At 41.8% G+C, this 24,747-nt stretch overlaps 2 protein-coding genes across 4 annotated transcripts; one reads left to right on the top strand and one right to left on the bottom strand.

The window, feature by feature from the left end:
* Positions 1 to 714: 714 nt before the first annotated feature.
* Positions 715 to 19,829, bottom strand: DPM1 (dolichyl-phosphate mannosyltransferase subunit 1, catalytic). Of its 3 annotated transcripts, none has more exons than XM_086331374.1 (9): positions 19,642 to 19,829; positions 16,420 to 16,519; positions 12,625 to 12,658; positions 11,038 to 11,114; positions 10,932 to 10,957; positions 9,113 to 9,208; positions 5,994 to 6,062; positions 3,886 to 4,000; positions 715 to 1,425 (listed from the first exon to the last, which is right to left on the bottom strand). In XM_086331374.1, exons 1-9 carry the CDS (start codon positions 19,800 to 19,802, stop codon positions 1,354 to 1,356), a joined length of 750 nt encoding a protein of 249 aa, XP_086187500.1. In that variant the 5' UTR covers positions 19,803 to 19,829; the 3' UTR covers positions 715 to 1,353. The 3 variants fall into 3 exon arrangements, 2 of the variants coding, with proteins under 2 accessions (XP_086187500.1, XP_086187499.1); XM_086331373.1 differs by lacking the exon at positions 715 to 1,425 and adding an exon at positions 2,430 to 2,776; XR_015138890.1 differs by lacking the exons at positions 715 to 1,425; positions 10,932 to 10,957 and adding an exon at positions 2,430 to 2,776 and having other exon boundaries at positions 11,031 to 11,114.
* A 182-nt stretch (positions 19,830 to 20,011) lies between these two features.
* Positions 20,012 to 23,462, top strand: MOCS3 (molybdenum cofactor synthesis 3). The gene has a single exon (XM_086331356.1). The coding sequence runs from the start codon at positions 20,091 to 20,093 to the stop codon at positions 21,492 to 21,494; it is 1,404 nt and encodes a 467-aa protein (XP_086187482.1). The 5' UTR covers positions 20,012 to 20,090; the 3' UTR covers positions 21,495 to 23,462.
* The last annotated feature ends 1,285 nt before the right edge of the window (positions 23,463 to 24,747 follow it).

Below are 24,747 nucleotides of genomic sequence, written 5' to 3'. Positions count from 1 at the left end.
AATCAGTGATGGGCTCTTCTCTTTGGCCTGAAGAAAACAAATGGGATCCCTAGTTTTTTGAGGCCATTGGCCTAGTGAGCCAAGGATGAGAAATGATGTTGCCAGTGGGCCTCCATAAGATCCTCGAAAACCACAGACTAGTCCCAAAGACAGTCACTTTAAGTGCTCCCACAATTTGGATAGCACAGAACGTAATGGAGGCCTTTGAAGAGTTAGGTCAACCCCAGCCAACACATCATCTCAACATTCTTGAACCCATCTTTTATAGCTGAGTGTCTATCATTGGCTAAACATACTGAACAATGATGTCTATTGTGGAGAATTAACCAAACCCGTTAAGATGTGCTCTGTACATCTTACACTTATTTTGCTGTTTCTCTAAATTTCAAGTTAAGTGTCAAACAATAGGTAACATCCCCAAAGAAGCTGACTTAATTGAAAATAGTACAAATTATGGTTACATAGAGCTTACTGTCTAAGGCTTCAGTTAGCAGGTTTAACAAGCTGTTTCATCCAACTCAGTATTCCATTCATTTCTGAAATTGTGATAAAATAGATCTTTAAAAGCCAAATCAGTACTTCAAGGGAAAACAATAGCTGGAAAAAGTTGTAAAAAAAAAGAAGAGCGGGGGACACTGAAAACAGTTTGATTTTACAGAGACAAAGATGAAGAATCTAATTACATGTTGCAGAAGACACTAGCAACAACTAATATGAAATAAACAAAATAATTTTTAGTTTTTTTTTAGATACCATACTTAGATTCATACAGAGATAATACCAATACAAAGGGAGAACATCTGGATTTCATCCTTGGCCCCATTTACGAAGTAAAAAGGGATGCTGGATTCACATGTAAATGTTTAAATAGATTTTCCAGTGTTTAAGTCACTAGACTTACTACAAAAATGCATCTAAATAGTCCAGATTCTTTTCTAATAACTTCCAAATGGTCCAAATTTTCACTGCCCAAATACTTTACTGTGAATTCCAACAGTGATACTGTTGGAATGATTGTAGGAGTAAGAATCAAAAGACTAAAAAAGGCAAAAGGTACCTAACCTACGCCAGTGACATCTGAGAAGGCAATACTTTAGTAGTGAGATCTCTGAGGTGGTTATTTAATCTCTGCTCCACATAGCTGACAATAAAGATTTAACTTTGGGTTTAGATGAAAAAGAAAACATACAAAAAATTATTTGTTATCTTAAAACTAATTTCACATCAGTGATGATAAATTTCCTAGCTGTTATCAGTGATGAGAGAAGTTCTTTCCCCGAGGGGTCCATGGTGGGCTCTGCACAAAAGGGAGACAGAATAGCACTGGCCCTTCTTAGAACATGTTCTGTGAATTCAACCTCGGAACAGGTCATGTTCAAAATGACACCAAAGGTTGTATACTCTGGTATTCATTTCTGCTAAGATCTGTTGGGAATGCAAATGAAAAAATCAGATTTTAAATTGCTTTAGCAGCCAAATTAAACTAGGAAAATGTAGTCAGAGAAATACTGTCCAATAAATATGTTTATTTCATTTAGAGACGCCTCTTCCTTTTACTTGTAAAGGAAAAGTCAACTTGATTTTAAGCTTATTTGCTTAAAGTATGTCTCACTCAAAATTTTAAAAGATACTACATGATCTAAAAGCTATGTTATAATCGGAAACTTATTTGCAGTAAGATCTTATTTGCAATACCTACTTAAAATGGGTAAACAGAGTATCTGTGCTGGCTTTACTGAACAACCTTTTAACTTGCAGAACAGTTTCCTCAAAAGAAGACATCTAGGGGATTCACTCATATGTATGCTTTGTTAAGGGTCCTGAAATAACATGGAGACAAATTATTTTGAGGGAAAAAACAGTTGTTTAAAAATTACTACCGGTGGTAATTCCCTGGCAGTCCAGTGGTTAGGACGTGGTGCTTTCACTGCCAGGGACTCCAGTTCAAGCCCTAGTTGGGGAAGTAGGATCCCACAGGCCTCATGACTTGGCCAAAAAATAAAAATTATTACAGCAGCTAGATTTATGCCTTAATGTCATCAATGTTTATCTTTACCAAAAGAAGTTTGTGCCCAGAAGAGAAAAAAACAACTATGCAATAAAATGTTGTTGCTTCCAATGCACGATATGTATTTTAAACCGACTTGCCCTGACAGGTGAAATGCTCTATCAAGTCAGCAGCTACAAAGACCCAAATTTAAATTGTGCTCTAAATGTATTATCTGGTTTAAGAAATTTGGGGTACATTTTAAAAGAGCAGGAAAGGTGTGTATTTTTCAGTTCATATAGAAACAGCCATATGTGTATTTCATGAATATGATTAGCACTCATCTTACTTCTGACACGTATTAGGTATGAATCCAGTCTTTTTCAAAATCTTCCCCAGGTAAGAAATCCTGCGTTTGTATACTTTAATGAAAGCAGCAGTATTTTTATGCGGAAATTCCATATACCTTTATTTATAGGTCTTAATACAGCAACATGTAAACGAAAAGTGAGAACACTGCTCCTTTTCCTAATCTGACGTATAAAACGGAGTTTCTCCAGAAAACAGACTTGCCTTACCTTATGATTTATGTTCTAAGAGTACACTTTATAAAAATCAGCAACCAGGCTTTTTCCATGTTTAAACTTAATTGAACATGATTAAGTATAAATGAATAACTTTCTTTTATGTAGTAGCAAAGAGAGTCAGTAATCCTTTCAAGAAAGAGACTATTTCATTTCCTCCCAACTTGGATTCACCATAAACACGATCCACAAATGATATTGGAACCTAGTTAAAAAAATATATGTTAAGTGAGTCTTCAAAAATATGAGAAAAGAAGTATAGCAGGCGTACAACAATTACTCATACAACAGAAACAAGATTGTTCCTCTGCTAGCAAGTCCTTCAAGGTTAAGTGCAAATTATGGGATTCTTACAGTAACCACCTGCATCTCCAAGTCTTCAAAATTAAACATAATATGCATATTATCTTAAAATAGGTCATATGAACCAAATCTACTGTTTTGAAAGGCACTGATCCTGAATATTAAGTTGGTTTACTCAAGCTTCAAGGAAAAATTATCATCCAAAAGTAAAATGGCCTGAAATTTTTCCAGTAGTCCATCAAGTTTAGTGTTCGTTTCTCAGTCATGCCCGACTCTTTGCGGCCCATGGACTCTAGCCCACCACACTCCTATGTCCATGGGATTTCCCAGGCAAGAATACTGGAGTGGGTTGCCATCCCCTTCTCCACCATCAAGTTCAGCTGTCGCTATTTTAGCACTAAGCTAAAAAAATCTTACAACTTCCCCAAGAGCAGTGGCATTCCAGTCAGCTATTATCCTGCTCTGAATACGAGTATCAAACTGCTCCTCCAGTTCCTGCCCTTTGCATCTACTCATAGACCGTAGGGCAAAAGGGATTCACCAGGCATTTTTTTTTAAAAAATTAACTAATTTTGGCCACATGGCACGTGGGATCTTAGTACCCCTACCAGGGATCAAACTTGTGCACCCTGCAGTGGAAACGGGAGTCTTAGCCACTGGCCCACCAGGGAGGTCCCACCCCGTTCATTTTTAACTTAAGTAGGTGGCTGACGGTCAAGACTAGGGGAAAAGCAGAAAACAGACTCATCCCATAATGCTGAGTGGTCAGAAGAAAAGGCAAGGATGAAGATACCGGTCACTTTTATTTATTTAAAAGGGAACACTGCCTTCTGTTAAGCTTTAGATCTTGGTATGTCACATATATTAATTTTAAAAGAATGTGAATTTTCACTCTTTTGCATGGACACCTGGAAGCCTTCCACATTTACTCAGTAGTTTATGAAAATTAACCTTTTATTATAAAAAGTCTAAACCTTGTTTCTTTATGAGGAATTGACATTATTTACATACCTCGCCAATAGTATAATTCAGCTGTCTTGCTCGAACAATCATCTCCATCTGGAAAACGTAGCCTTTAGAAATACATTTTCCTATTAATTTCTGTAAAACTTCTTTTCTGTATAACCTATAAGAAATTAAAATGTATATGAACACCTCGATAAATATACATTCCTACATGTACCCTGACCTTTCCAAAAGTTCACTGGTATTTATAAAAACTTAACTTTCACTGGCCATTTGTCTACAGAAAAGTTCTCACAGTTGATGATTATGATACATTTATCTTGAACTGGAAAGGCCATAAAAATATTTGGTAAATAATTTAGGACAATCGTGGAAATGAATCCTTAGTATCTTTTAAAGAGTTATCTTCCTATCACACTATTAGAAATTATTAAAATATGGTAAAGTGAATCATGTGGAGCAAAACCGCCCATTGTTTGTAGTTTCAAAATTTTTCTTGAAATTTAAAGTTGAAAAGGAAGAAACTGTTTCAAATGCTGGGACAACAGAGTTGGTAGATAATGAAGCACAATATAAACTCGATGACAAGAAAGAAGCAATTATCAGGTGTTTCCTCATAAATATCTATGAAGTTTCTGTTTCCTGAGATGTAAATAAATTCCTGGGATAAACTAAGTCCCTCTAGGTTGAGCCTGGTTAAGTTAGAGACAGGAAGTAGGGATCACAAGATTGAGGCAGTACTGGCGGGAACCAGCTATCAGTGACTGAGGTCACAGACAGACAATTAAGACAGATGAATGCACACCCTAACTTTAGAGGGACTGCAAGCCAAAGGCAAAGCTCATCAGGTTTACAAAGAGAGACAGGAGTGGGGAAGTCCTATGGGTGAACTCTAATCTTCTTCGGGAGCTCTGTTTTCAGTCACTGAGGTTAAAAAAAAAAATTCCCCCCGAGCCTCAATGTATACAAAGGCAGCAATTTATACCTTTTTTCTTGTAGTTTTTGAGAAAGCTATGAGAGAAAGAGCTAGGTGATGAAGTGACTAGGGGAACTAGGACCCAAAGCAAAGTCCCCATCTCCACAACCAACTAAGCTACCCTGGGTCTTCATTCAAAATCACTGTAACACATGTGGGCTTCATATATTCATCTGCCTCGAAGTGTGGAACTGAAGGATGTATATATGGGTCTGTAGCTATCTTTCATACACCAAACTGTGCTTTCAAAACAACTTACATCTTAATTCTAGAGAAGTTTCATTATCTGACGTCTAATTTGTGATGGCTCCTCTCTTCACTTCTGACTCTCTTACTGTCTCTGAACTGCTATCCAACAGACTTGCAGCTGCATTTGAAGTATTCATTACCTTCAACAGCAGGCTCCTAATTTCTGTATTTGTGTGTTTTAACAAGGGCTTCCCGATGCAGGTTCGATCCCTGGGTTGGGAAGATCTCTGGAAGAGGGCATGGTAACCCACTCCAGTATTCTTGCCTAGAGAATCCCTTGGACAGAGGAGCCTGTTGGGCTATGTCCCATGGGGTCGCAAGGAATTGGACACGACTGAAGCGACTGAGCATGCGCACATGCGTTCTATCAAAGGTCAAAAGAATCAACACTTAATGGATAGAAGCGTGTACCAGGTAATATAATGTAGTAAGTAGTGCATGGAGTCTGGATCTTAAAGGAGATGAGGAGACATTTTAGTTTCAGAGATTAAAAAAAATCTGGCAGTCATCTGGCACCATCATACAAAGTAACCTACTGTATCAAGTCTAAAATTACACAAACACCAAGAAACAAGCAAAAATTTAAAAATCCCAAGGACCCAGCAAGAGGCTTTGCACCACTTAGACAAGAAGTGATGTTCTGAATGAGCAGTCAGTGGTCACCTCAGGCCCAAGGGCTGGGCGGTGACACTCACTGTAAGCACACCAGCCTGTCCTTCCTGCTCTTTAAAAGTACAGTATTTCCCTTAAGAAGATGTTTAGGATTCATTAGCACCTCTAACAACTTCAATCTGCCTTTTTTAGTATTCCAGAACAAAAATGGGGTGGAAATGAGAAGGGTTTCTTTAAGTAAGTCATTATAAAGCAAGAGATTTAGGCAAGAAATTGTAAATAGTAGAAAATATACAGTTACAAGTTTTCACTGTACCTGAAACTTCCTGTTAAATCAGATGCTCCTGGTCGCAGCAAAATCTGAGTTATAAAATTGGCCACACGGCTGTCAAAGAAAACGTTTTCTTTATAAAATACAGTTTCTACACGAAAGAAATACAGCCAAGTGCAGAGTGCTAAAAATGCTATACTAATTTCAAAAATGCAAGAAAAATGTTAACTCTATGGAACAAAGCAAGGATTTGTCAGTGAAAGGAGATCTGACAGTTCTCGTTTTTTACTCTTTGAATAGGTATTTTTTTATTCTTTGAATGTGACGTGTGGAGATGACCTATAAAACAATCATTTTCCAAACACTAGGTAAGAATGGCAATAGATTTTTAACTCCACTTGCATATCTGCCAAAAGTCATAACTTAGGATTGCGGACATCTGTCAAGACAGGAAAAGTGATCTATCAGGGATTTTAAGCTGCTTTTTCAGATTCAAATCACCAAGGGAGGGCTGTTTCCAATCTCAGTTTGCATTAAAATGGTTATTTTTTTTTTTAAGGGTGAAGGTGGGAAAGGGTTTGGGGTTTTGGCCATCTCTGGAAACTGACCTCTACTCTGAGACTATCCATTCTGCTTGGGTTTCTGTAACCCACAGACTGGGTGACTTAAACAACAGATACTCAATTCTCAGTTCTGGAGGCTGAAGAGTCCAAGATAAAGGTGTGTAAACTTGGTTCCTGGTGAGGATCCTGTCCCTAGCCTCCAAATGGTGCCTTCTCACATGGAGGGTGGAGGAGGGGAAAGGCCAGGCTTTCCGGCTTTCTTCTTGAAAGGGCACTAATCCCACCAACAGTGCCCCACCCACATTCAGGACCTCATCTAAACCCACTCACCTCTCCCAAACCCCATTTCCAAACACCAACACTCCCAGGGTAAGGCACACGTGAATTCGGAAACATTCAGCTCGTAGCAATGACTTTAGGGTCTGTGCTTCAAGCACAACGAAGTATCAATCAATTATAAGCTACTACTGACGAATAGCTATTATTAACATTTCAAAAAGATGTAAAGTACACTTGGAAAAAATGACTTTGGTACTGCAGCTGTTTTAGTGTGCTCAGATTCAGAAAACTAGTTGTTCTGGAGGGAGGGAAGGTGGCAGGGAAGCAGCGTGGAAAAAAGTTTCTCTCCAAGGCCAGGGGAACCATCAAGGTGCTCCTTAGGAGAGCCTATTTCATACAAAATACACAGCTAGGGATATAGTTGGGATAATGGCTAATAAAAACATACTCCCCTCCCTTCAATTTGCTTCTGATCGTTAAAAAGAATTCTAAGACATAATTTATCCCACAAAATGAATTTGACCCAAGGAATGTGAGAGTATATGTATTTATGTGTATGTGGTACATATGTATGTATATATTTATACATCTATTCAAGGTAATGCATTTTAAAATTGGGGTCTTTAACCAAAACGCTGCAAGTCCACGGGGTCCCAAACAGCTGGACATGACTGGACAACAACAATCAAAACAACAGCTAGAGTCACAGACTTGGGTTCAAATTCAGGTTCTGGACCATAAAAATGAGACCTTGAGCAAGTGATACATAATCTTTCTCACCAGTTTTTACTATAAAGTCAGTGAAGACATTAAGAAGTCATGACGGATACAACTCAATACAACTAAATGATCCAACCAAAAGTTGCAGACTGTCTCTCATTGGGACTCCCTGATTTTAAATATTAGTTTTAATGACCAAATTCAGAGAGGCCTGAGTCAGTGATCTCACTGACTTGCTGGTCTCAACCGTGGCTGCACAACAGAATCCTCTGAGAACCTGTGAAAACTACTGAGGCTTCTGCACCATCCCTGGAGATCCATTCAAATGGTCTCCAATGTGTGTATGCACAAAGGAGGGGAGGATGAATAGGGAGCAGATGTATATAATTTCCTCCTACATGATTCTGATCCTCAGAAAGAATGAAAACTGCTCATTTATCTAACCCCTTCATTTCACTGAAGATTGAGGCTTTTACATGTTTTAAGTTTCACAGTTACGAGGCAAAACTGAACCTAACAGAACCTTTGACAGGAACGGAGAGTGATAAAAAGTGCTATTAGTAAGAGTTTATACAAGTACTATTAGTAAGAATTCAGGTATGTTGTTACACCAAAAAGCAATAAGCTAGGTAGATCTTTTCGAGATCGAAACATCACTGTCCAACAACCTAGGTGAGATAGACTAAATGTGGTCAACAATTGTTTGTGGGTCTTCCCATCAAGAGGAGGATTCTATTTCCGCATCCCTTGATTACAAGCTTGCTCTGACCAGAGTTTAAAGTGGTGTCAGCCCCAGAGCTGAGCACCCAGGAGTGCTTGCAGCTGCAGCTGTGGTGCTTCTGGGTGGTGCCCTCAGGAGGCCACGTAAAGCAGCTGACCCAGCTTTCCAGGTGAGTGGCTACGTGCAGGAGAACTGAGGTGGGCCCAGTCAACAACCAGTACCATATGCTAAACATATGAATGAGGCCATCTTGGAGTTACCAGCACAGCTCACCCTCAAGCCAAAGGAAACTGCATAAATGAGCCCAAGTGAAATCAGCGGAGGAACCAGTAGCCAAACCAAAGAATTTAGAGAAATAATAAATTTGTTTTAAGTCACTTAGCTTTGGGATGGTCTGTTACGCTGTAACAAAAAACTGAAACAGCTTGTTTTACTTCCATTTTATCATGAAGAAAACAAAGCTTAGAAAAGGCAAGATATGCAAGGGACACAGTAATTTAAATGACAGAATCAGGAGTTTAACCCAAGTCTGCCTCCAAAGCTTCACCACTTCATGTTTCTTAGTAAAAGCTGAAATCATGATGTATCTTAAATTATTAGAAAAATATATATTGAAAAGTTATTTAATCCAAAAATAGATGAATAATTCACTTAGAGCTGAAGGTTCACACAGAATAAATTTTGCTGAATTAGATAATTTCTATGAAAGGTTCAAAGGTTTATGCAGATTTTCCCCAAGTGAAAAGCATCCAAAATAAAATACTCTAACACAGGAAAGATTGTAGGTAAGAAGCTACCTGAGAATACTGTTTGGAAGTCACAATCTGATTTCACAAACCCCACATGGTAATTTATTCCAAATACTTTCTATATGTATATACCTGATTATTTTTCTTTTCAAATCCCAGCCATATACACCGCCATTTCCTTTGTAGCGAGTTCCGGAGACAATGTCAAAATTACCCTCCTTTTGCTTCCTGTAGAAAAAATAAATTAGCTATCAATTTAAAAAAGCTGCTGAGCTTTCAATGAAATTGCTAAAGCAAAGCTCGTATGTTTAATTCTAACAGATATCACAAGAAATTCCTTTCTGAAAAGGCTGTGAGTTACTAACTCACACTCCTTCCAGCCATCACTTGTGTCCATTTTCTACCATCTTATTGGTGCTGGGTGTATTGCTTCATAGGTTTTTAATTTTGAAAAACGAACGGGTAGCAAACATGTAACACACGCTTATTTTAATTGCATTTCCCTGACTACATCCCAGGGTGAGCACCTTCTCTTAGGTTTCATGAGCCATTTGCGTTTCTCCTACATACGGCCTGTTTGCATCTCTCATCCATTTTCTAGTCCACTGGTTCCACTGCCTTATCAGGTCAAAGGAGTTTGGGGTACTGGTGATCCAAGCAGAGAAGGTATTTTTGAGGTGACTATGCAGAGATCAAAGGAGTAGTAGTTGGCATTAAGGAGCTGTGACACAGCACTTCAGACAAAGGGGGGGCAGAGGATGAGTTCAGATCGCAAGGCAGGGGCCACTTCACAGAGTGGTTTGAATGCAAGTAAAGGGATGTGGATTCTCCATGTGTTCACAGAACTCCTGGAAGTGTTCTCAACAGGTTGGGGACACGATCTGACTCTGTTTTTCTATTTAGTTTATGTTCAGAACAGCTCCCAAGTTCTTTTTCTGAAAGGTGTCAAGGTCTCTTAGATTTTCTAAAAATGTTTTTACATTACCTGTAAATAAATAGAATTTTGTACCCTTTACTGATATATGCTAATTCTTATGTTACAACATTACTTAAAATTTCCGTATTTAATGACATCTGGTATACCTACAGTCACCGATGAGTTTATTGAAAATTAATTCAATATTCCATCATTTGGTAAGTTTCATGGGGAAATCCACTGGTGGTTAGGACTCCTGCTTTCACTGCTGAGGGCCCAGGTTCAATCCCTGGTCAGGGAACTAAGATCCCACAAGCTGTGGTGGTTTAGTCGCTTAGTCGTGTCCAATTCTTGTGACCCCACGGACTGTAGCCTGCCAGGCTCCTCTGTCCATGGGATTCTCCAAGCAAGAATACTGGAGTGGGTGGCCTAGCCATGCGGTGCAGCAAAAAGTAAAAAGGTAAGACACCTCTAACTTAGCACTAGGTTGTCTTCAGTATGTTTAAGTGGTTTCCTTCTATTTCTATACTAAAATTTTAAGAAGAAATGGATAGTGAATTTTATGACATACCCTTTAGCACCTATAGATGTAATCAGACTGCCTCCTTTGTTAATGTGATAAATGAATTATTTTGACAGATTCCTGATTTTGGCATTCATTCCTAAAATAAAACCCATCTATTCATAGGGTTTTACCCTTTTGATGCAGGGTTTAATTCCATTTAACAGGGAAGATGTTTTTCATCTTTTTCTATAGCATTTATAGAAATTAACAATGGTTTACAGAAATTTTCTATAGTGTTTACAGAATTAGGTAATAAAGGGATTATTTTTCAGTTAGTCCTCTCAGGGCCCCTAAAATACTTCATTTAGTCTTGTAACTATATTCACATGCCTCAAATCTGTGCACTGGTTTTATTTTTGATAGCAAACTTAAAACAGCATGAGCATTTTAATGAATGAAAAATGAAGTAAAAAATCAATATAAGATAAATGACTTGAATCATAATTCTTTCAAATATTAGAAATACCTACCTAATGAATTCAGGAATAAATTTTGGCTGAAATTAAGAATAAACAGTAGGTCAGTAAAATAGGCTAAGACTATAATAAAGAGCTAATAAAGAAACATACCACTCACATGGTGTGAGAGGTCAGCATCCATGATGATTATGTAGTTGCCTGTGGCATGTTTCATCCCGTGAATATATGCAGTTCCTAAAAAGGAAAACATCTGTACCCATTAAAGGAAGTCACCGGAAATGCTGAGGTCTACATCTCAACAGGGAAGAAACCGCTAAGCATCCCTGAAAAGCCATTAGTCCTCTACAGCTGACAGTGAACTATAACCTCACTTTAGTCCTGGGCACCATCTTGGGATGCCTGGACCCCCACCTAACCTGTCTCTCTGCTTCTGCTCTTCCCATCAGTGCTGCCCCACAAAAGCTACCCAGGGACTGTCTTCCACACCTTAAGCCTGGTACACAAGAACCCTGTCTCTGGGGCCACAGGTGCAACTAGCAATTACTTAGCCACGCTTATGCCTAAAGTTCCTCAAGGACTTGGCAGGTAAGGGTAACTGGTCAGGAACAGGAGATGCGAATTCCTGTGTTCTCTAGCCCCAATCCAACACGTATCTTATTAGCAAGGCTGAACTCTTCTGACTTCTGTTAAGAAGTGACTGACTATAGGTTTTTGGATTGCCACTGACTGGTTAGTAATTCTTGGTGGCTTTCAGGGCAGTTTCAAGATTACTTCCATCTTGAAGAACCTTCTGGATTCAGATATTCAGAACATTTGATCATGCCATGAAATCAAGGATCTTCAGGACAGCAGATACTCAATTTCCAAGTACTGTGTTTCCTCCACGCTCCCCCAATTTTTCAGTAATAACACTTTTCAACATAAAACAACTGTGACCAACAACAGAAATAAAGGCATTCAAGATTTTTATCTCAGAACGAGATTGAGTTCATTTGAGATTTTTCTATAACCTCTTACATTGTAAAACCAGAACAGCTTTCTTTTAAAAAAAAAAAAAAAAAACCTTTTAAAAACGTTTAAAGAAATGTTCAAGAACTTACAGCTAAGGCAGTGTGCTGGTCCAAATGTTTGCCCTTAGATCCCTTCTCTGTTCTAAATATATCACAGGGTACTATATTTGTTCTCTTGTCAACTGATTTCCAAACAGCTTTGGGAAGCACAGGAAGAAGAGAGATTTCAAGCAGAAGGGGAAAAGTCCAAGAGTCCTCCCCCTTACTCCACCTCTCAGCATGGACCAGATTCCCTCCTCAGCTCCCGCTTCCACCAGGTATCCCTGACTCTACCATTAGAGCTCGTCTGGGCACGTAGCCCGGGTCCCCGGCTCTAAAAACACCTCCATCGCTGCTCCAGCCCCGGGGGGTAGCAGTGACCTCCAGTAGCACTAATCTCTGAGTAACCTCACTCTCCATTGGGCGTCTCAGGAATTCCTTCACTGGTGTGACCAGATGCTCTGTATTAAATCCCTTATATTGAAAGACTTAACAATAGTTTCCGTTTTCCTAAGAGGGCCTTGGTTGATACAGGCAATTCAAGTTAAACCAACTACATGTCATTAAGATCATTAAAAATCATCACAGGAGGTCACTGCATTTTGGCCCTGTTCCAAACTGGGACACTACACGTGGGAAATCTTACCAAGGTAAGGAGCAGGTATGGGGGGGTGGGGATGAGAGGGTCTGCTTACCTAGCCCCAACTTTTTCTCCCGTGGCCTTAGAAGCTGTAAGGATAAGAAATGGCATTTTAACACAAATAATCGAAAATCGAATAAAAACTTTTTAAATAAGTGCTCACTCATTTTAACAGAAACACTGCTGCATTTATTTGAACTTACAGCACAATATGCCTAACATTTTTTGCCAAAATAAAAACTGCATTTAGTAACAAGTAATTTAACAGCTTTTAAGGAAAAGTAACATTCTTTTACCCAAATCCCCCCACCCCAGACAAAATCTTAAAGTCTAGCCCCTCCTCCTCAGTGGAGGAGGGGCTAGAGTTTTTACCCACCAAAAAAAACAATGTATTTTTTTGGTCTGCTGTTAAGTCACTTTAGTCCTGTCTGACTCTGTGTGACCCCAGAGAGGGCAGCCCACCGGGCTCCCCCATCCCTGGGATTCTCCAGGCAAGAACACTGGAGTGGGTTGCCATTTCCTTCTCCAGTGCATGAAAGTGAAAAGTGAAAGTGAAGTCGCTCAGTGGTGTCTGACTCCCAGTGACCCCATGGACTGCAGCCCACCAGGCTCCTCCGTCCATGGGATTTTCCAGGCAAGAGTACTGGAGTGGGGTTCCATTGCCTTCTCTCAATCTATCTATTGATTCCTTCCTAAGAAAACTGAGGATTTAACTCACTTATACCTTTTTGGAATATTTGATAACCATACTTGTTTTCTCAATTCCGTCTTTGATTTTAAACGTTGACATTTCATCAACTTATCTTGATTTTATGCTTAGATGACCTTATCTCATTCTCTACTGGTCCACTCACATGACTTCAGGTTATATTCCTAAAAGATTTTCTTTCTCTTATTGCTTGTCAATTAAGTCTTTCTACACTTTCTGGTTCACATATAAACCCTGACTTATTTAGATCTTTCCTTTTTTTTCTAAATTTCTGGAAAAGTAGAATGCCAGTGTTTGACACCAAATTTCTGAGGTAGGGGGATGAAGACTCACCACTGAGCATTTCCTATCCACCCCCGGCACTGGGCAGTAAGTAGGCAGCCGGCCTCAGACTGCAAACCTCCAAACAAAGGATTTTCAATTTAATTCAAACAGGTTACACTTTTTAACTACACGCAAGCTGCTGTAGGTCTAGAGGAGAAACAAAGACAAAGTACATTCCTGCCTGGTGAGCTCGTATACAGGAGAGCCAGACATTCAGTCAGTGATCCATGGTAGTTACAATTCACTAAGCAAAATCAAATGACGTGTCAGGTTTTATCTGATGCTGTGCTTGATGGTTACCATCAAAATACTGACCTCATCTGGTATTTGCACTGAAAACTCAAATTCTTTACAGTTTATCTTAGATTTTCTATAACCCTGTGTTTTAGCTTAAAAAAAAAAACCTCATTTTCAAAGAATTTTATTATTTTTAATTTTCAGACTTTCAAAGGTTTATATTAAATAACTCCATCTTTTTTCCCCCCTGAAATATTACTTCCAGTCAGTTTGAAAGGCTAGCTAACAAAGCATCTATGAATATTTTATCTGAGATTTTGTACGGTGGTTCCTAATTTTTCTTCAATTTCCCCCCAACTGAATATACTTATGTGACCTAAAAAGCAAGCAAGTACCATCTTTGGCATAGCTTCTTATTGGTCACACATGCACACACACCCCCAGTAGTTTTCTTAAATGACCTAAAAGTGATAAAATAATGAGTAGGCAATTTCCCTGGTACCACTCAGAAATCGTGACAGTAAATGCTATTTTTTCCCTCATCCTTTTAAATTTTATTAGGTTGATGAGGAAAGCAGAATTCTTTGAAGACCATGTTGTTTTAGAATTTGAGGTCAATTCAGCAGGCACAATCAATCACACCTCAAGGTTGAGGTTCAAAGATAAAAGGATTCAAAACACTGTCAGGCTGATGTTTCCAGGTTAAATGGAAATACACAGTGAGAACATTCTATGCATTATGTGAATCAGTGCAGTGGGCCCTGAACCTATACAAGAGGAACTGAGGAACTGTTGGCCAAAAATATGAATCAACCATTATTGAAAGTCACTGCTAAAAGGATGAAAATCTAAGCTTTTATCTCCTCTGTAAACTTGTACATCTGGAAATATTCAGAGAGGACTGAGGTGTGACAGTTCTGTGAATTGTGCCTGTGAGATGGAAGGAAGCTCCATCACAGGATAGACTTACACTGTACGTAAGCGTAACATATTTCCTGGGACTTTGCTGATGGTCCAGTGGCTAGGACTCTGACCTTCCAATGCAGGGGGCCCAGGATCAATCCTTGGTCTGGGAACTAGAACCTGCATACTACAACTAAGACCTGTCACAGCCAAATAAATTCAAAAAAAGACAGTGTCACACACTTCCTTTCAACTCTTCTCATTAACTAAGCTCTCCTGTGACTGCATAGAAATTATTTCATTATTGGGATTAATCAAGAATATGTGAACTCAGAGTCTATTTTGTTTGATGCTTAATTGCTACTTCTTGAAGTGCAAGTATCAATAAAGGTTCTCCAAGAGACTTCTTTATGCATATACCAAAGGGCTCTCTTTGGCACGAGGTGGTAATTTTGCTGGCAAAGGGACGTCTGATGATGCCCAGAGGTATTTCTGGTTGCTGCACTGCGGGGGTCACTGCTGCATCTTGTGGGTAGAGTCCAGAGCTGATGCTGAACATCCTGTAACATACAGGACAGTCCCTCACAGTGAAGACCCTCAGGTCCCAAGGTCAGTAGTGCCAAGACTGAGAAATTCTCATCCATGCAAATTATAAAATACTGTCTAAAATGTGTTTTCTAATTAAATCTGGATGTAACTGTTTTTGGCCCAAGAACTGGCTGAAGTAAACTAAAAAATCTACTCCAGCATTCATAAAGGCAAACCATTGATCAAAAATAAAAATGCCCAAGTTACTCCTGTAGAACAACAGGCTTTAAGGTACAGTGAGAAAGTTTAAGACTTAGAAACTCAGTCTATTTCACAAGACTATCCTACAGATAAAACTGCCAGGTTCTTTGAAAAATCATGTTTCACATGAAAACAACCAGTCACCTTTCCCAGCTACAAGCTTTTAGCTGCAGACAGCATTCTCTACTGAAAGGACGAGAACACCTACAGAAAGTGAGCAAGAGAGATCAAGGCACGCATTCCTTTTTTGTGTGTGTGTGTGTAATAAAGTTTTATTAAAGTATAAAGGAGATAGAGAAAGCTTCTGACATAGGCATCAGAAGGGGGTAGAAAGAGTACCCCAAGGCACGCATTCCTAACTGCAACCTAGCTTTAAAACTTGTTTAGTTACTGAGTTGTGTCCAACTCTTTTGAGACGCCATGGACTGCAGCTCACGAGGCTCCTCTGTCCATGGGATTTTCCAGACAAGAATACTGGAGTGGCTTGCCATTTTCTTCTCCAGGGGATCTTCCTGATGCAGGGATCAAACCCAAGTCTTCCTGCACTGGCAGGAGAATTCTTTACCACTGAGTCAGCAGGGAAGTTCCCAGTTCTATAATACTTCTGAATTCAGTATCATGCTTTAATTCTGCCCTTCAAGGAAACTGATTTGCAGAGTCAGACATAAAGAGTTCATCCAAAGGCCCACTGTTCTGCTGTAAATCTACCAATGACTCAACATACCAAAGGTATGTAAAACCTCAAGCACAATGAAAATGTATCTAAATCCCAAGCATATATCAGTGCTCTTTATCTTTTCAGTTTCCAGACAGACGGAATCCAAGCACTGTTCATTTATCATCTTTCCCCCATATAAAGGTAATTGATATGATAGAAAAATGACTTACAATTCTGTCTGACCCATAGATCTTCTCCAACTGCTCAGCAATGTCCCTTGTTCCATCTGGGCTTCCATCATCTATGATTATAATTTCATAGTTGAAACCACTAAAATAAAAAAAAAAATTAAATTTGTATTGCTTGGAGACAGTAGTCTGAAACGAAAAAACAATTTAAAAGTCACTAACTCCCCCCTAGTGTAAGTGGCAATTTATTGCCATGTTAATTAACAAGGAAAACTTCAATTATCAATTGAAATAAATGTCAAATATTCAGAATGTCACTTCCAAACTATGTAAGTGAAAGTCGCTCAGTCGTGTCTGAGTCTTTGCAACCCCATGGACTATAGAGTCCATGGAATTCTCTAGGCCAAAATACTGGAATGGGTAGCCTTTCCCTTCTCCAGGGGATCTTCCCAATCCACGGATTGGACCCAGGTCTTCCACATTCCAGGCGGATTCTTTATCAGTTGAACCACAAGGGAAGCCCGCCAGGTGCCCTGGGGCCAGCAAGAGCAACTCTTGCTTATTGCTGGGCCCGGCTGCTGGAAAATGCTCCTGTACAGTCCTGCTGCTGCTAAGTCGCTTCAGTCATGTCCGACTCTGTGCGACTCCACAGGCTCCCCTGTCCCTGGGATTCTCCAGGCAAGAATACTGGAGTGGGGTGCCACTGCCTTCTCCAATACAATCCTGAGATGTTAAAATTCTCACACATAAAACATATTCTTTTGTTAAAAAAAATTACTGATCATATATTTATATATGACAGGATATCATATGAAATCTTACTTATCCACTTGGGAAATTTTATTTTGTGAAAGTGAAGTTGCTCAGTCGTGTCCGACTCCCAGCGACCCCACGGACTGCAGCCTACCAGGCTCCTCCGTCCATGGGATTTTCCAGACAAGAGTACTGGAGTGGGGTGCCACTGCCTTCTCCAATACAATCCTGAGATGTTAAAATTCTCACACATAAAACATATTCTTTTGTTAAAAAAAATTAGTGATCATATATTTATATATGACAGGACATCATATGAAATCTTACTTATCCACTTGGGAAATTTTATTTTAAAAATACATTTAAAAGGTATCAAGTCAGCTGAGTGGCTCTGGATGATTATTCTTTTTAACCCCCAACAGATTTAAATAACGAATCAGGAATCTGATTTTATTTCACCCTTAAAAAAACCCCACTTGAGGATGGTGATAGTCTTTGATACCACTATTTCAAATAATTGTACCTATTACCCCACACTATCAAATAAAAAGCACAGAACTACAAAAGACGTCAGTGCTTCTGAATTAAGGTCTTTCTATAGTTCTCATTAACTTCACGTGATAGTTTGCACTCAAAAAACAAGTCAGCAGAATACTTGGCAAGCTGCACCTGTGCTCACCATCACATCTTCCACCACCCCCTTTAAAGAAGACATTCTTTTTGTTAACTTTACTGGTAAACTTATGGGGAAAGAGGAGGTACAGATAAACCCCCATAACACAACATTATGTTTCCTCTGGTCCTGCTTTAAGAAACAAATGCACGGAAAACAACCAGAAAACACATTCCACTGTTAAAATGCTTTTAAAAAAAAAAACACAAAAGTCAGCCCCCAGCACACTTGGAAGAAAGCAAAACCCAGCCTATCTATTCTCTAACAGCAAAGACGACTTCAGTTCCCCACAGGGCACTAAATCTGGGCATGCGCTTTACAAGTCAAAACCAGTTAAGATGTTGATTCTATTTGTGGTGCTGAGATACTTCATTCATAAGCAAAATTACTCCCCTCTACACTTCAAAGCACCAAGACCACCTGAGGAAGAGGTAGCTAAAAGGAATCAAGCTGAGCAGACTTTAGGTAATTTGACTGCCACCTGAAAAGAAAACAGTTGTTCCCCATTAAACTTCATTCTCCACCCAGAAATCACTAAAGATAAACTGCACTACATCAAAGAACAGAGCAAAAAAACACCGTATAATCATGAAACAAGCCAGGACAAGATCAGCTACACGACAGTTTCTCTAACTGGGAAAAGAGTTTGAGAAATCAAAATAGAAATTTTTAAAAAAAGTTAAAAGCCATGAATAAAAACTTTGAAAAGCCATGAATGTGAAGATAATGATTTGATTCAAATAATTATAATCAAACAGCAGTGTTTTTCACTTATCAGTATTTCCCACGATGTAGGTTTAATAAAGCTGGCTGGTTCGTGAGGATAAAGGCCCCCTCTGATGAACGTTGCAGAATTCTAAGCTGGTATAATTTTTTTTGACAGCAATTTGGCATTAACTACCAATCTTAAGCACATCTCTGTCGACTCAGCAATTCGACCGCGAAGACTTTACCTCGGGTATACTAGTAAAAGAACGAATGCGTAAGGGGCACTTACTACAAATACGTCGTGAACAAAGTCTCCGTTCTCATTTGTAAAACAAAAGTCAAAAGAGGAAAAACAAAGTCTGGAAATAACTCGTTCTCGATTGAGAAGACTCGGTTGGAAAAATAAAAGCTATATGGTATTATCTAATTTTCAAAGCACTGTAATTTGAGAAGTTTGTATATGCTGATACCTAAAGATCAAAGATTTATACACGATCCCCAAAACAAGGTAATTCGTACTAATAGCATTTTCTGAAGACAGAAAAACGAAAAACTTTAAACATTTTCAAACTCTAACATCAACACCTCCCAGTTTTGTTTTTTTTTTTAAACAATCACATCAAACATCCACCTGCGAGTCTGCCCTTCTGCCTTCTCCAGAAGGGTTGCCCAGCCCAGCAGCAGCTCCCTAACCCACAGGGCCCAAACCTCCTGCTTACATAAGCCCTCGGAACGGGGGCGGGAGACAGCGGGCTCGCTCAGAGTCCCGGCTCCGGCCACAGCGCCCGATCGTCTAGATAAGGGAGAAGGGAGGTCAGGTTTTCGGACCCGCAGGCATTAAAAAGGGTGGCCAGCCCTTCTAAGAAAAGGCGGGCAGAGGGCCGTCGGGGAGTGTACAATAAAGAAGTGCTTCAGAAAACCCAAGGGCGGGACTAAGAATCCGAGAGACGAAGAGAAGCGCAGAGGAATCCGCCTCTGCTTTCCTCGCAGGGTGGCGTCCTCCCCAGGGTCTCCCGCGGGGGCCGAAGAGAGGCCGGGCAGGGCCGCCTCGCGCAGCCGCCAACGGCCGACACCCAGGCCCGGAAAGCCAGCTCATCTCATTTCTCGGGGAGGGCGGCCCGGCGCGCTACCTCTCGGAGAAGCTCTTCACCAGCAGCCACACGATGAACGGTAAGTTCTCGCGCTCGTTGTACGTGGGCAAAAGCACTGAATACTTGTCTTGCCGCGAGACGCGCCCCTTCGGCTCCCGCCGAGACCTAGGAGAGCTACGACTTGCTTCCTCGGCAGCCATGGCGGAACTGCGCGACAGGCCGGAAGCAGAAATACGTCACGCGGGGCGGAAGGCTAAGGATTGGACTGGACCAAATCCCGAGAAGGGGGGGTGGTCTATGTGGACGAGTTCTAGTCTTCCTAAGGTTCATTTCGCAGTTCCTTTGGAAACAGTAAGAACTTGTGAGTCTTTCACTGAGTCTGAGGGTGGCGCAAGAAATGCAGGTCCATTTATCACCTGGCTCAAGCTCCATAAAGTTTTTGTTTTGGTTTACTCCGGCCTCGCGACGAAGAAAAGCCGGAAACGGAAATGCCTTTAACGACGACTTCCGGAAAGAAGCCCGGCATGGCGGCCAGGGAGGAGGTGCTGGCCCTACAGGCCGAAGTCGCGCAGCGTGAGGAGGAGCTGAGTTCCCTGAAGCAGAGGTTGGCGGCAGCCCTTTCGACGGGGCAGGAGTCAGCGCGCTCGGTTCCGGTGTCGCCCCTGCCTCCCAGGGCCGCCCTGTCCCGAGAGGAGATCCGGCGCTACAGCCGGCAGCTCGTGCTGCCGGAGCTGGGCATGCAGGGGCAGCTGCGCCTGGCGGCCGCGGCCGTACTCGTAGTAGGCTGCGGGGGGCTCGGCTGCCCACTGGCGCAGTACCTGGCTGCAGCCGGCGTCGGCCGCCTGGGCCTCGTGGACTACGACGTGGTCGAAGCGAGCAACCTGGCCCGCCAGGTGCTGCACGGCGAGGCCCTGGCCGGCCAGGCCAAGGTCTTTTCGGCGGCCGCTGCCCTGCGCCGCCTCAATTCAGCGGTGGAGTGCGTACCCTACGCCCAGGCGCTGACCCCGGCCACGGCGCTGGACCTCGTCCGCCGCTACGACGTGGTGGCCGACTGCTCCGACAACGCGCCCACCCGCTACCTGGTGAGCGACGCTTGTGTGCTCGCCGGCCGGCCCCTGGTGTCCGCCAGCGCGTTGCGTTTCGAGGGCCAGCTCACGGTCTACCACTATGGCGGGGGGCCTTGCTATCGCTGCGTGTTCCCCCGGCCACCCCCGGCGGAGACGGTGACCAGCTGCGCGGATGGCGGGGTGCTCGGGGCGGTCACCGGGGTCCTGGGCTGCCTGCAGGCGTTGGAAGTGCTGAAGACCGCTGCGGGCCTGGGCCCCTCTTACAGCGGCCGCCTGTTGCTTTTTGACGCACTCCGAGGCGATTTCCGCTGTATCCGGCTGCGGAGGCGCAGGCCCGACTGTGCCGCCTGCGGGGAGCGGCCCACCGTGACCGACCTGCAAGACTACGAAAGCTTCTGCGGTTCGTCGGCCACGGATAAGTGCCGCTCCCTCCGGTTGCTGAGCCCGGAGGAGCGGATTTCCATTACGGACTATAAGCGACTTCTGGATTCTAGGTCACCCCACCTGTTGCTGGACGTCAGGCCTCAAGTGGAGGTGGACATCTGTCGTCTGCCTCACGCCCTGCACATCCCTTTGAAAAGTTTGGAACGGAGGGATGCGGAGAGCCTGAAAGTCTTGGGAGAAGCCATCCGGGAAGGGAAGCAGGGCGCACAGGAAGGGGCGTCTGTCCCCATTTATGTGATTTGCAAACTGGGCAATGACTCCCAGAAAGCTGTGAAGATCTTGCAGTCCTGGGCAGACTTGGACTCTTTAACAGTTAAGGACGTTGTCGGGGGGCTCATGGCCTGGGCTGCCAAAATCGATGGAACGTTCCCGCAGTACTGAGGTGGCCGGTGGAATCTGACCAGCGAAGGGTGTGGGTTGCCATGTTACCTAAAGTTTTTTCACCTTTATTTATTTGCACTTTTTCCCCAGTAATGTATGGAGGAGCCTGGGATTCTACAGTACCTGTGATTAGGTGGACTACTTTTTATAAGAATCTTTTAAATTGTAATTTATCGAATAATGTAGTTATTGGGGTTATGACAATGTTCCTGTGACCTGTCTTATGTTTGCAGCACTTGCTGCAAGTAGTGTGTTTTAAATTCAGGTCATTCGCCTGCCCTGCGCCCCTCCCCCCGCCAAAATAAAAAGCTTTTCAGCATGTGAGGGCGATCTGGTTGTAATATACTTGCCCCTTTGACCGCCAGGGTTGATGTGACCGACCTGGCTAGCTAGGTGGGTGTTTCCTTCCTCCTTCACTGCTCCCATGAGCGTTTCTCCCGAAGCTGTGCCCTCAGTGAAATCGCACAGCCATCCCTGGTGGAGGAGGACGGGTCTTCAGTAAAGGGCCTAGGAAGTAGCTGTGCTTTCCCCATAGAACTTCCAAGCAAGCTGCCAAGTTTACTCTTTAAATTGTACATTTTAATGCTTGGAAAGGTGTAGTAAACTTAGTTGATTACAGATAAAATAGTTAAGCTCAGTTTATTGTTTACTAAGACATTCAGACTATTTTGGGGGGCTCCAAAATCACTGCAGATGGTGACTGCAGCCATGAAATTAAAAGACGCTTAACTCCTTGGAAGGAAAGTTAGGACCAACCTAGATAGCATACTGAAAAGCAGAGACATTACTTTGCCAACAAAGGTCCGTCTAGTCAAGGCTGTGGTTTTTCCTTTGGTCGTGTATGGATGTGAGAGTTGGACTGTGAAGAAAGCTGAGTGCCGAAGAATTGATGCTTTTGAACTGTGGTGTTGGAGAAGACTCTTGAGAGTCCCTTGGACTGCAAGGAGATCCAACCAGTCCATTCTGAAGGAGATCAGCCCTGGGATTTCTTTGGAGGGAATGATGCTGAAGCTGAAACTCCAGTACTTTGGCCACCTCATGCGAAGAGTTGACTCATTGGAAAAGACTCTGATGCTGGGAGGGATTGGGGGCAAGAAGAGAAGGGGACGCCAGAGGATGAGATGGCTGGATGGCATCACTGACTTGATGGACGTGAGTCTCAGTGAACTCTGGCAGTGTGTGATGGACAGGCAGGCCTGGCGTGCTGCGATTCATGGGGTTGCAGAGTCAGACACGACTGAGTGACTGAACTGAAGACATTTTGGGGGTGTTATTTCTACTTCAAGTGCTGAAATACGTCCTAGAGCAGTGGTCCCCAACCATTTTGGCACCAGGGGCTGATTTCATGGAAGACATGTTTGGCGGTGGAGGGGTGGGGGCAGATAATTTTGGTTTCCATCACTCACCTCTCCACTTTGTAGTCTGTACATAACAAGCCACCAACCAGGACTGGGGTTCTGGATGCCTTTTATAGAGAAATCAGTATTAAAATGTAAATTATTTAAACATTAAAATTACCTGGGACGTGGTCACTTTATTGTTTTGAATTAATAGCCAAATAAGATACTTACAGTCTAGTAAGATAGAAACCGTGTTTGTAGTTTGTCAGTTTCTTTTATAAATCACTGATTTTTTTTCTAGATTTAGTTTCAGGTTCCACCTTCTGTTGTGCAAATAGATATTTCTAAACTGTTGTGTGGCTTGCTTTGAAATCTTCAGGTCCAAGTCCCAACTTTCTGCCCTCCCCTGTCCTTTTTTCTATGTTCAATCTGTTATTTTTATTTTTCACTTTACTGTGTGGCCAGGATGCCAAATACAATATTGAATTAAAGTGAAATAATACACATTTCTTCTCTCCTCCGCAATTTTGGGTGAAAAACTTTGAATATGTGACCAATATTACCTGTTATTGCTTTACTGTAGGTAAATAACCTCTCTCTGATTAAATTTCTATTTACAATTTGCTAAGAGTTTTCATTGAATTCATCAAATGCTTTTTCTACATTCTTATGTGTGTTTTCTCTTCTGTTAACATTGTGAATTCCTTTTTTTTTTTAATCATGGCAAACAAACACATAAACTTCACCCTCCTGACAGTCTCCATGTGTACAAAACCAGATTCCAGAAGCCCCCATCCTTCATGACTGAGACTTTACACCTACAGAGCATCTCCCCATCACTCCCCTTTAATGTACCTTTTGTATCTTTTAATCTGTTCCAGCATTTTATGTTGGTTTTCTTATGCAACAGCATTTTCATGAAATGGCAGGTAGTCTGCCCAACTTCCAACATATACAACAAAATTAAAAGCGAACATGTGGCCTATGAGTGTATATTAGAGTCAACCCACATATCCAAAGGGAGCCTCTCTTCTCCAGCTGATTGTTGTATGCAAGCTTATAATTGTCAGAAATCACAGATATAAAAGTAAAATGTTTGCATCTCTGAGTACAACTTTTAAAGTTTCAAAGCATTATGGGCCAGGACTTCTATGGTGGTCCGGTGGTTAAAAATCTGTCTGCCAATGCCGGGGACACAAGTTCAATCCCTGGTCTGGGAAGACTCCATGTGTCTTGGGGCAGCTAAGCTTAGGCATCTATCTACAGAGCCTGCGCTCCCTACAGTGCATGCTCCACAGCGGGAGAAGCCACCAGGATGAGGCACTCCAGCACAGACAAAGATACCTTATTAACTGTGAAAAAGATCTTGCAGTCTAAGGGACTCTCAAGAGTCTTCTCCAACACCACAGCTCAAAAGCATCAATTCCTCTGCTCAGTTTTCTTTATGGTCCAACTCTGACGTCCATACATGACTACTGGGAAAACCATAGCTTTGACTAGACGGACCTTTGTCAGCAAAGTAATGTCTGCTTTTTAATATGCTATCTAGGCTGGTCATAACTGTTCTTCCGAGGAGCAAGCATCTTGATTTAATGGTAGTCACCATCTGCAGTGATTTTGGAGCCCAAGAAAATAAAAGTCTGTCACTGTTCCCATTATTTCCCCATCTATTTGCCATGAAGTGATGGGACTGGATGCCATGATCTTAGTTTTTTGAATGTTGAGTTTTAAGCCAGCTTTTTCACTCTCCTCTTTCATCAAGAGACTCTTTAGTTCCTCTTCGCTTTTGGCCATGAGGGTGGTGTCTGCGTATCTGAGGTTATTGATATTTCTCTGGGCAATCTTAATTCCAGCTTGTGCTTCATCCAGCCTAGCATTTCTCATGATATACTCTACATATAAATTAAATAAGC

This window comes from Bos grunniens, chromosome 13 (genome assembly GCF_055505025.1).
Source record: "Bos grunniens cultivar Pamir isolate PY7600 chromosome 13, Bosgru_T2T1.0, whole genome shotgun sequence".
Taxonomy (NCBI): Eukaryota; Metazoa; Chordata; class Mammalia; order Artiodactyla; family Bovidae; genus Bos; species Bos grunniens.
This window is presented reverse-complemented; position numbering and strand designations above follow the sequence as displayed.

Bases quoted from the DNA above. Each gene is read 5' to 3' on its own strand.
- DPM1 (XM_086331373.1), bottom strand. From the start codon at position 19,802: ATGGCTGCCGAGGAAGCAAGTCGTAGCTCTCCTAGGTCTCGGCGGGAG. The intron at 16,520-19,641 runs GTAGCGCGCCGG...TTTTTATTTTAG, and splicing joins GTGAAGAGCTTCTCCGAGAG to TGGTTTCAACTATGAAATTA. The intron at 4,001-5,993 runs GTACAGTGAAAA...AATTTCTTATAG, and splicing joins GATTTAACAGGAAGTTTCAG to GTTATACAGAAAAGAAGTTT.
- MOCS3 (XM_086331356.1), top strand. From the start codon at position 20,091: ATGCCTTTAACGACGACTTCCGGAAAGAAGCCCGGCATGGCGGCCAGG.